The sequence below is a fragment of the Triticum aestivum genome, chromosome 5A (assembly GCF_018294505.1).
Source record: "Triticum aestivum cultivar Chinese Spring chromosome 5A, IWGSC CS RefSeq v2.1, whole genome shotgun sequence".
Taxonomy (NCBI): Eukaryota; Viridiplantae; Streptophyta; class Magnoliopsida; order Poales; family Poaceae; genus Triticum; species Triticum aestivum.
Genome location: NC_057806.1, coordinates 655,573,604 through 655,585,761, shown reverse-complemented (window position 1 = coordinate 655,585,761; position 12,158 = coordinate 655,573,604). Strand labels below are relative to the sequence as shown.

Sequence of the window (12,158 nt, the reverse complement as noted above, 5' to 3'; positions counted from 1 at the left end):
TTGTTACAACGCTCACATGGCTTAATGCTCTCCCTAGATCTTTCCACAAAAAAAAAAGAAAAAAAGAAAAGAGGCTAGACATGTACGAAATTGAATACTGAGCCAAAACAAAAATAAAAGGATATTCTCTGACAACATAAAACGAATAAAGAGCGGCAAATAGGGTTTCCTAGTTTTCGTCGCCTATGTGAATATTAACCTATCCTTCACAGAGAGAGCTCGAAAGACATTTGGTGTGTGGATAAGTAGATTAAGTATATTTGTATGTGTATTTGGCACAGAGTTTTGGCGTTATAGGTCACCGTACGGAATAAAGGTGTCATATATATCTGTCCATCTCTATCCTGGTGCGGTTTGCCGCTATCACCATGGGGAGAAAGTAGTAACGGTGTATATGGTGCATTGACTGCTTTTAATGTAGGTGCTATTTTTGTTTCCAATACATCAGATTGCTTAACATTTTAGCGTGTTGCAGTGAACAACTCACGTGGCTCTTCAAAACTAGAATATTGCTCATTTGTGTTTAATGGTTTCTTCATTGGAGCCATTGAGGTATACACTGAGATTCATAGAGCAAAACTATAGAAGACAACTGGAAGTAGTATGTCCTTATTCAAATATTTTGTTTTATCAGGAATTCTTAACTCTTACAGTCCTATTTTGTTCAGTCTTTTTATCTGTTATCCTATAAGCAAAGTCAGTCAATATTTTTTTGTCATTTCAAAAAAATAGCTAAATATATACAAAAAGAGTAATGTGGATTTTGTGCACTTCAATTGGTTTACACCATATATTTTATCTCATTTGGAACCGCTTCAAAGGGTATGAAAAAAAATTAAGTCTATACTAAATACGAAAGTATGCTTACAAAATTTCGTGCAAAAAATGGTCAGATATGCCATGTATATTTTGGCCAAAAAAAATGATACACCATAACATACAAATAACAAAATGGTACAGTCCACCAGGGTTCAAGTCTTGGTGCTCGCATTAATTTTGGATTTATTTTAGGATTTACGGCTATACGCGTTCAATGAGAAGAGACGTTCCCGTCGACCACGAGGCGCCTATGGTGACTTTGTAAAATCTTAAGATAATACGTCGATTCAGTCTTTCGGAGGTGCTCTTACAAGTGAGGTGTGCGTGTGTGCGTTCGTAGGGATGAATGTATGCACGTATAAATGAGCGTTTGTGTCTGTGTTTAAAAAGAAATGGTACAGTCCAAGTAGTCCATAACCACCCCCATTCACCCGCGAGGCCAAATACTAACTTTAGAAAGAAATAAAGGGCAATCAATTCATTCGCGCGTAGGGGCCAAATACTACTCGCGAAATAATGGGTGATTAATCCATGCTAATAATACCCCAATCAATCTTTATAGCACTTAATAGCTCCTCCATATATCATATAATGTGCACCAAGCTGTCGCTATATAGCATCCGGCCATTAGTTTCAACCAAAACCAGCCTTCCAACAATCGCTGAAACCGTACTCGTCTATCTATACATGGAGAAGTGCACGATGCGCGTCCAGGCAATATTGTTCCTTCTCGTATGCTTTGCTATCTATTCACAATGTAAGTGGCACGGACGCAGCACCTTCTTCTCTTGTTTCTGTAATTCGGTTATTTTCTTAATTATACGTAGTCTGATTACCTGAAGCCTGGTGACGCAACGACTAATATACTGTGTAATCATATGGTTATATATGGTGATAATATACGTTTCTTGGCATTTTCACAGGTCGAGGAATAGGCGTGCAACCTGACTCCCAACACGGATGCTATGGTTCTGCAACGTGCTATAGCTGCCGCCCCTATGATATGTGCTACCCGACAATGGAAATTTGCAAAGCCCACTGCCCACCTCCAGACGCAGCTACCTCCTCCGCATTTCCTCATTAGCTTGAAGAATGTACTGGATGTGTGTTTTCTCATGATGAAAGAAGAGCTATGAATAAATAAGAGACAATGATATGTTTTTACTTTGTACTTGTCGGAAAATTTCTTTGGAATATTTAGGACGTCTCGCCGATTGTTTCTTGGGAGCTCAATCCATCAGTGATTATTTCCATATATAACTTTCCATCATAAGAGTGCGCCACCGACCATTCTACTCGGCGCCATCGTCGACGAGGCTAAGCTTTGGGTGACCGCGGGCGCAAAGAAATTAGGGAATATTTTTGTGGGCGATTAATTGTCACGCCGTACATGTGGGTGTGTTGTAAAACTCTAAACTCTATTCTCTCTTTATTTAATAGATGAGGCAAATCTTATGCCTTCGTTTCAAAAAAAAAAACTTACCATCCTCTCTCCAATCCTTCGCCAATCCTCGCCCAAATTATTCGCTGCCAGCAAACATTTGAGCACAACGAATGTGACCAAGACATCTACTTATCCTTTTGAGATTTGGAGTTTGGTGTGTGAGTTGGGACATTTTTTGCTAGGTCTGTATGTCAACTGCACTTGAAACTCAAAAGGTGAATGTTATCATAGGAAATTTTAGACCGCCTGGTTAGGATGGCCAGGATTACCTCTAGAGTAAAAGTCTTTCTAGGGGTAGTAAAAACAGTAAAAAAATCGAAAAAAGATACGTATCGAATGTGAGCTTTTGATGAGGATCAGCCATGAAGGAAGGAGACTGAATACTGACGCTCGTCGCCTGGTTAAGCATGCTTCGTCTCTTGAGCCTGGTCATTATGCCTTGTCGCTTGAATACTGAAGCTCATCCCCTGACACGAAAACCGTATGTTCTGACAACAATGTGAATCAAGAAAAACATCATGTTGTATTTTCTAGCATAGAGGAGTTGAGCTCTACGGTTCAACATGGACGTGAGATTTACCCAAATCTACCGCGTGACATGCAGCGCAGCAACAGCGTGTCGATGTCCTGATCTGAACTTCCTTTCGCTTTGCGACTTTGGTGCTTCGTTATCATTCTCTTGTGGAATTTCATGCACTAAGATTTGGTGGTTGTGCACTCCCATGATCCACTGATCAAAGTGAAGCAAAGACTCACATTGGTCACTAAACTTTATTGACGGGAAACAGGCATTGTCAATACACGCCGAATGGAACGAATAGCACCTATATATTGACTTGACTTTGACGAGTGGAACGAATGAAAGGTCCTTAAAATGGGACATATCCGGGGCAACAACAACTAACAAGAGCACCCAAAATGGCCAGGAGAGAACGGCTGATCCAAGCGACGGTGACCCTACTAGTCCTAGCGACGTGGTTATGCCAGAGCTCGTCGGCCGTAGCCGTGCCTGCGCCGCCGCCACCACAACCACACCCAAAAAACATCACATGCGTCCCCGGCGAGCGGGATGCGCTTCTCGCCTTCAAGGCCGGCCTCACCGACCCGAACAACTACCTTTCGTCATGGCGGGTCGAGGAGGACTGCTGCTGGTGGACGGGTGTCGAGTGCAGCTACCGGATCGATCACGTTGTCAGCCTTCATGTCAACAGCGATACCGACTTGTATGGTGAAATCATGCCCGGAGCCATTGGAGGTCAGATAAGCTCCTCCTTGCTCACTCTACGACATCTCAAGTACCTGGACCTCTCGTACAACAATTTCAGTGGTAGTCCCATCCCGGAGTTCATCGGGGGTCTTAGGAGCCTTAAACATCTCGCCCTCACCAGCTCGTCTTTCGATGGGCGAATCCCTCCCCACCTCGGGAACCTCTCCAATCTAGTCAGCCTTGACCTCTCATTTCAGTCACATGGTTTTTGCTCGCCTGATCTCGCATGGTTGTCGCGCCTGCGGAAGCTACAATATCTCAACATATCTGAGGTGGACCTCAGCGCTAACGTTAACTGGACTCATGTTGTCAACATGCTCCCCTCCTTGATAACCCTTGAACTAGCTGCTTGTGGGCTCCAAAACACTATGACATTGCCGTTGCACTCCAACCTCACATCATTAGATACACTCGACCTCGAGTCCAACTCATTTAACTCATCCTTTGGAGCCAACTACTTGGCTTGGGATCTACCTATGCTCACATACCTTGATCTGAGTAACTGCGGGATCCAGGGTGGCGATGTGGGAAACCTGACCTCCATTCAATTGTTGAGCCTTAGCAGAAACAACTTCTCCCGCATGGTGCCATCGACCTTCAAGAAACTAAAGAAACTACAACTGCTCCAACTATCAGAGAACTTCATTAGTGGGGACATAGAAGACCTATTTCATAGACTGCCAACAAATGAGTTACAAGAGTTGGACTTGGACTGTAACAATCTGAGAGGGAGGCTTCCAGATCGGCTAGAGCAATTTAGCAGCTTGCTCATACTTAAACTCAGTAATAACAAACTATCCGGAGAGATACCTGTTGGTATACAGGAACTCACAAATTTGGAGGAATTATGGTTAGACTCAAACAACCTACATGGTATAGTTACCGAAGACCATTTCATAAACATGACCAGTATAGAAGTTCTATGGATCTCCAACAATCCGTTAACGATAGTGGTTGACAGAAAAAGGAACACTCTATTGAAATTAACTTCAGCGAGTTTTAGTTCTTGCACCCTAGGCCCCCAGTTTCCTGCATGGATTAGCCAACCAACAATCACCTATCTTGATATTTCAAACACCAGTATACATGATTCCATACCTGATGAGTTCTGGACCTCTATGTGTCGTGCTGAACAATTGCATTTGTCCAGAAATCGGATTTTTGGCAGGCTTCCGGCATTTTTTCGGTTTGGTGGAACCAAAGAAATTGTGTTGGATATTAGTTCTAATCAGCTTGCTGGACCAATTCCAACACTACCAAAGAACCTAGTCTACTTGGACCTGTCTGGGAACAATCTATCGGGCACACTACCATTACATATTGGCACTCCAAAGCTACAAATACTCATACTTTTCAAAAATTCCTTTTCTGAGACCATTCCATGCTCCCTGTTTGAGTTGCAGGAATTAAAGTTTCTAGACCTATCAGACAACCTACTAAATGGGACAATGCCCAATTGCCCTCGTGGACCCAAATTTTCAAGTATTACTATGCTTAACTTGAACAACAACGATCTTTCAGGAGAATTCCCAACCTTTCTTCAGAGGTGTAAAGAGCTAAAATTCCTTGATCTCGCATCCAATAAATTTACTGGGAGTTTACCAACATGGATTTGGTCAAAGATACCATCCTTAGCATTTCTGAGGCTGCGGTCAAACATGCTCACTGGTGGCATCCCTGATGAACTCACCAAGATGAAGGGGCTTCAATATTTAGACATTTCAAACAACAATATCTCAGGGAAGATACCACTATCACTTGGGAATCTCATAGCTATGGCTCATAGTCCCAATAAGCAAGGCACACTTTTCAAAACTGTCAACTTTTTTGTGGTCGTCTCCATCTACAAGAACCCTCATGCTTATACCGATAGTCTATGGGTGGTCACAAAAGGCCAGCAACTAGAATACACAACAGGAATCGTGTACATGGTAAACATTGACTTTTCTTGCAACAATTTAACAGGGCAGATTCCTCATGAAATCGGCATGCTCGTCGCATTGAAAAACTTGAACTTGTCTTGGAATCATCTCAGCAGCGCAATTCCTCAAACGATTGGTGAGCTACGGGCAGTGGAATCTTTGGATCTCTCACATAATGAGCTCTCTCGTGAAATCCCTATAACTTTAGCGGATCTAACATCACTGGCACACTTGAACCTGTCATACAACAATTTGACAGGAACCATACCATTTGGAAATCAGTTAAGAACTCTGGACGACCAGCCATCCATCTACATTGGTAACCCAGGTCTATGTGGTCCACCTGTCTCAAGGAACTGTTCACAAACTGAAACCACTACACCGGCTCCTGAAGACTAGCATGAGGGCATGAGCAATGCATTGTCATTATACCTCGGTATTGGCACGGGGTTTGTAGAAGGTCTCTGGATTGTGTTCTGTGGCTTCTTGTTTAAGAGGAATTGGAGAATTCGTTGGTTCTTGTTCTCTGGCAGAGTGTATGATTGGGTGTTGAGTTGTGTAAATGTGTGAATATGTAACAGTTGGGGGGCTAAGATGTAAAAGCGCATATCTATATAGAATACAGAGAAAGAGGAGGCTGGATAAGGCGCTCCACACTTTTCCCCATTCTAGTTCTTCCTTCTACCATCTTCTAATCCAGATTTGTTGAATATTTCTCTGATTTACAACATGGTATCAGAGCAAGACGATCCTAGTGCGTCTCTCGCTCTGCCGTAACGCCGCATCGTTGAGGTGTTGCTGTCGTGTGGCGGCTGGAGCTCGTCTTCGCTCAGATCCTTTGCGATTTGGTGGAGCCAAGCAAGATCGAGGGTTCGGCAGAGAAGAACGACGAATACGGTGCGGTGCTGTTCTCACTTTAAGTTGCTGAGATTCCGGTCAGTTTGAGTCCTTTGTGATTCAGTTCTCTTTTCTGTGGCTGGGGCAACTTCGTTTGCTGGGCTGATTTGGTAGTGGTGAGTTTGGCTGATACAAACTTGTGACCTGTGAGTCTTATTTGTGGTCTGTTGCCGTAGAGTTCTCTTGCTAGTTAGTGACCATGGGAGACAAAGACAAGGACAAGGGTGCAGATGTTGGGGAACGTTGCAGAAAATTAAAATTTTTCCTACGGTTTCACCAAGATCCATCTATGAGTTCATCTAAGCAACGAGTCTAGGGAGAGAGTTTGCATCTACATACCACTTGTAGATCGCGTGCGAAAGCTTGCAAGGTGATGATGTAGTCGTACTCGACGTGATCCAAATCACCGATGACCAGCGCCGAACGGACGGCACCTCCGCGTTCAACACACGTACGGGACGGGAGACGTCTCCTCCTTCTTGATCCAGCAAGGGGGAAGGAGAGGTTGATGAAGATCCAGCAGCACGACGGCGTGGTGGTGGATGCAGGGCGTCACAGCAGCAGGGATTTGCCGAGACTACGAGGGAGAGACGTAACGGGGGGAGGTGGAGGCGCCAGGGGCTGGTGTATGAAGTCCCTCCTCTCCCCCACTATATATAGGGGTGCCAGGGGGGGCGCCGGCCCTAGTAGATGAGATCTACTAGGGGGGCGGCGGCCTAGGGGAGGTTTCCCTCCCCCCCAAGGCACCTAGGGGTGCCTTCCACCAGTAGGACTCCTCCTAGGGGGAAACCCTAGGCGCATGGGCCTATAGGGGCTGGTGCCCTTGGCCCATGATGGCCAAGGCGCACCCCCTACAGCCCATGTGGCCCCCCGGGACAGGTGGCCCCACCCGGTGGACCCCCGGGACCCTTCCGGTGGTCCCGGTACAATACCGATAACCCCGAAACTTGTCCCGATGCCCGAAATAGCACTTCCTATATATAATTCTTTACCTCCGGACCATTCCGGAACTCCTCGTGACGTCCGGGATCTCATCCGGGACTCCGAACAACATTCGGGTTTCTGCATATACATATCTTCATAACCCTAGCGTCACCGAACCTTAAGTGTGTAGACCCTACGGGTTCGGGAGACATGCAGACATGACCGAGACGCTCTCAGTCAATAACCATCAGCGGGATCTGGATACCCATGATGGCTCCCACATGCTCCTCGATGTTGTCATCGGATGAACCACGATGTCGAGGATTCGATCAAACCCTGTATGCAATTCCCTTTGTCAATCGGTACGTTACTTGCCCGAGACTCGATCGTCGGTATCCCAATACCTTGTTCAGTCTCGTTACCGGCAAGTCACTTTACTCGTACCGTAATGCATGATCCCGTGTCCAACACCTTGGTCACATTGAGCTCAATATGATGATGCATTACCGAGTGGGCCCAGAGATACCTCTCCGTCATACGGAGTGACAAATCCCAGTCTCGATCCGTGTCAACCCAACAGCTACTTTCGGAGATACCTGTAATGCACCTTTATAGTCACCCAGTTACGTTGTGACGTTTGATACACCCAAGGCACTCTTACGGTATCCGGGAGTTACACGATCTCATGGTCGAAGGAAGAGATACTTGACACTAGCAAAGCTCTAGCAAAACGAACTACACGATCTTTTATGCTATGCTTATGATTGGGTCTTGTCCATCACATCATTCTCCTAATGATGTGATCCCGTTATCAACGACATCCAATGTCCATAGTCAGGAAACCATGACTATCTGTTGATCACAACGAGCTGGTCAACTAGAGGCTTACCAGGGACATAGTGTGGTCTAAGTATTCACACGTGTATTACGATTTCCGGATAATACAGTTATAGCATGAATAAAAGACAATTATCATGAACAATGAAATATAATAATACTTTTATTATTGCCTCTAGGGCATATTTCCAACAGTCTCTCACTTGCACTAGAGTCACCAATCTAGTTACATTGTGATGAATCGAACACCCATAGAGTTCTGGTGTTGATCATGTTTTGCACGTGAGAGAGGTTTAGTCAGCGGATCTGCGACATTCAGATCCGTGTGCACTTTGCAAATCTCTATGTCTCCATCTTGAACATTTTCACGGATGGAGTTGAAACGACGCTTGATGTGCCTGGTCTTCTTGTGAAACCTGGGCTCCTTTGCGAGGGCAATAGCTCCAGTGTTGTCACAGAAGAGTTTGATCGGCCCTGACGCATTGGGTATGACTCCTAGGTCGGTGATGAACTCCTTCACCCAAATCGCTTCATGTGCTGCCTCCGAGGCTGCCATGTACTCCGCTTCACACGTAGATCCCGCCACGACGCTCTGCTTGCAGCTGCACCAGCTTACTGCTCCACCATTCAACATATACACGTATCCGGTTTGTGACTTAGAGTCATCCAGATCTGAGTCGAAGCTAGCGTCGACGTAACCCTTTACGACGAGCTCTTCGTCTCCTCCATAAACGAGAAACATGTCCTTTGTCCTTTTCAGGTACTTCAGGATATTCTTGACCGATGTCCAGTGTTCCTTGCCGGGATTACTTTGGTATCTTTCTACCAAACTTACGGCAAGGTTTACATCGGGTCTGGTACACAGCATGGCATACATAATAGATCCTATGGCTGAAGCATAGGGGATGACACTCATCTCTTCTTTATCTTTTGCCGTGGTCGATGACTGAGCTGAGCTCAGTCTCATACCTTGTAACATAGGCAAGAACCCCTTCTTGGACTGATCCATTCTGAATCTCTTCAAAATCTTATCAAGGTATGTGCTTTGTGAAAGACCTATGAGGCGTCTCGATCTATCTCTATAGATCTTGATGCCTAATATATAAGCAGCTTCTCCAAGGTCCTTCATTGAAAAACACTTATTCAAGTAGGCCTTAATGCTGTCCAAAAATTCTATATTATTTCCCATCAGGAGTATGTCATCTACATATAATAAGAGAAATGCTACAGAGCTCCCACTCACTTTCTTGTAAACGCAGGCTTCTCCATAAGTCTGCATAAACCCAAACGCTTTGATCATCTCATCAAAGCGAATGTTCCAACTCCGAGATGCTTGCACCAGTCCATAAATGGATCGCTGGAGCTTGCATACTTTGTTAGCGTTCCGAGGATCGACAAAACCTTCCGGCTGCATCATATACAGTTCTTCCTTAAGATGCCCGTTAAGGAATGCTGTTTTGACGTCCATCTGCCATATCTCATAATCATAGTATGCGGCAATTGCTAACATGATTCGGACGGACTTTAGCTTCGCTACGGGAGAGAATGTCTCGTCGTAGTCAATCCCTTGAACCTGTCGATAACCCTTAGCGACAAGTCGAGCTTTATAGATGGTAACATTACCATCCGCGTCCGTCTTCTTCTTAAAGATCCATTTGTTTTCTATCGCTCGCCGATCATCGGGCAAGTCTGTCAAAGTCCATACTTTGTTTTCATACATGGATTCTATCTCGGATTTCATGGCTTTAAGCCATTTGTCGGAATCCGGGCCCGCCATTGCTTCTTCATAGTTCGAAGGTTCATTGTTGTCTAACAACATGATTTCCAGGACAGGGTTGCCGTACCACTCTGGTGCGGAACGTGTCCTTGTGGACCTACGAAGTTTAGCAGTAACTCGATCCGAAGTCCCTTGATCATTATCATGGTTTTCATCTTCAGTTGGTGTGGGCATCACAGGAACGGTTTCCTGTGCTGCGTCACTATCCCGCTCAAGAGGTAGTACTTCATCGAGTTCTACTTTCCTCCCACTTACTTCTTTCAAGAGAAACTCTTTTTCCAGAAAGCATCCGTTCTTGGCAACAAAGATCTTGCCTTCGGATCTTAAGTAGAAGGTATACCCTACAGTTTCCTTAGGGTATCCTATGAATACGCATTTTTCCGACTTGGGTTCGAGCTTTTCAGGTTGAAGTTTCTTGACATAAGCTTCGCATCCCCAAACTTTTAGAAACGACAGCTTAGGTTTCTTTCCAAACCATAATTCATACGGTGTCGTCTCAACGGATTTAGACGGTGCCCTATTTAAAGTGAATGTAGCTGTCTCTAGAGCGTATCCCCAAAATGATAGCGGTAAATCGGTAAGAGACATCATAGACCGCACCATATCCAATAGAGTGCGATTACGACGTTCGGACACACCGTTTCGCTGAGGTGTTCCAGGCGGCGTGAGCTGTGAAACGATTCCACATTTCTTTAAGTGTGTACCAAATTCGTGACTTAAGTATTCTCCTCCACGATCTGATCGTAAGAATTTTATCTTTCGGTCACGTTGATTCTCCACCTCATTCTGAAATTCCTTGAACTTTTCAAAGGTCTCAGACTTGTGTTTCATTAAGTAGACATACCCATATCTACTCAAGTCATCTGTGAGAGTGAGAACATAACGATATCCTCCGCGAGCCTCAACGCTCATTGGACCGCACACATCGGTATGTATGATCTCCAACAAGTTGGTTGCTCGCTCCATTGTTCCGGAGAACGGAGTCTTGGTCATTTTGCCCAAGAGGCATGGTTCGCACGTGTCAAACGATTCATAATCAAGAGACTCTAAAAGTCCATCGGCATGGAGCTTCTTCATGCGCTTGACACCAATGTGACCAAGGCGACAGTGCCACAAGTATGTGGGACTATCGTTATCAACTTTAAATCTTTTGGCATCTACACTATGAACATGTGTAATATTACGCTCGAGATTCATTAAGAATAAACCATTGACCATCGGAGCATGACCATAAAACATATCTCTCATATAAATCGAACAACCATTATTCTCAGACTTAAATGAGTAGCCATCTCGCATTAAACGAGATCCTGATACAATGTTCATGCTCAAACTTGGCACTAAATAAAAATTATTAAGGTTCAAAACTAATCCCGTAGGTAAATGTAGAGGCAGCGTGCCGACGGCGATCACATCAACTCTGGAACCATTCCCGACGCGCATCGTCACCTCGTCCTTTGCCAGTCTCCGTTTATTCCGCAGCTCCTGCTGTGAGTTACAAATATGAGCAACGGCACCGGTATCAAATACCCAGGAGTTACTACGATTGCTGGTAAGGTACACATCAATCACATGTATATCAAATATACCTTTGGTGTTGCCGGCCTTCTTATCCGCTAAGTATTTGGGGCAGTTCCGCTTCCAGTGACCCTTCCCCTTGCAATAAAAGCACTCAGTCTCAGGCTTGGGTCCATTCTTTGACTTCTTCCCGGTAACTGGCTTACCAGGCGCGGCAACATCTTTGCCGTCCTTCTTGAAGTTCTTCTTACCCTTGCCCTTCTTGAACTTAGTGGTCTTATTGACCATCAACACTTGATGTTCTTTCTTGATTTCAGCCTCTGCTGACTTCAGCATCGAGAACACTTCAGGAATGGTCTTTTCCATTCCCTGCATGTTGTAGTTCATCACAAAGCTCTTGTAGCTTGGTGGGAGCGACTGGAGGATTCTGTCAATGACCGCCTCATCTGGGAGGTTAATGTTCAGCTGGGTCATACGGTTGTGCAACCCAGACATCTTCAGGATGTGCTCACTGACAGAACTGTTTTCCTCCATCTTACAACTGTAGAACTTGTCGGAGACATCATATCTCTCGACCCGGGCATGAGCTTGGGAAACTAGTTTCAGCTCTTCGAACATCTCATATGCTCCGTGATGCTCAAAACGCTTTTGGAGCCCCGGTTCTAAGCTGTAAGGCATGCCGCACTGAACGAGGGAGTAATCATCAGCGCGAGACTGCCAAGCATTCATAATGTCTTGGTTCTCTGGGATGGG

The 12,158-nt window shown here is 45.0% G+C and overlaps 1 protein-coding gene and 1 long non-coding RNA gene across 2 annotated transcripts; both read left to right on the top strand.

Annotated features, from left to right (window-relative positions):
* Window positions 1-1,441: 1,441 nt before the first annotated feature.
* LOC123105685 (uncharacterized) lies at window positions 1,442-1,983 on the top strand. Its single transcript, XR_006450976.1, has 2 exons — window positions 1,442-1,576; window positions 1,743-1,983. It is a non-coding gene; the product is annotated as an uncharacterized lncRNA (long non-coding RNA).
* Window positions 1,984-3,181: 1,198 nt separating this feature from the next.
* On the top strand, window positions 3,182-5,851 carry LOC123101726 (receptor-like protein EIX2). The gene is made up of 4 exons (XM_044523048.1): window positions 3,182-4,241; window positions 4,314-4,439; window positions 5,496-5,588; window positions 5,712-5,851. The coding sequence occupies exons 1-4, from the start codon at window positions 3,182-3,184 to the stop codon at window positions 5,849-5,851; spliced, it is 1,419 nt and encodes a 472-aa protein (XP_044378983.1).
* The last annotated feature ends 6,307 nt before the right edge of the window (window positions 5,852-12,158 follow it).

Excerpts from the sequence above, each read along its gene's own strand:
- LOC123101726 (XM_044523048.1), top strand. The coding sequence starts at position 3,182 with ATGGCCAGGAGAGAACGGCTGATCCAAGCGACGGTGACCCTACTAGTC. Across the intron at positions 4,242-4,313 it reads GTTACAAGAGTTGGACTTGG|GTAATAACAAACTATCCGGA; the intron begins ACTGTAACAATC and ends TACTTAAACTCA. Across the intron at positions 5,589-5,711 it reads CGCAATTCCTCAAACGATTG|GAACCATACCATTTGGAAAT; the intron begins GTGAGCTACGGG and ends ACAATTTGACAG.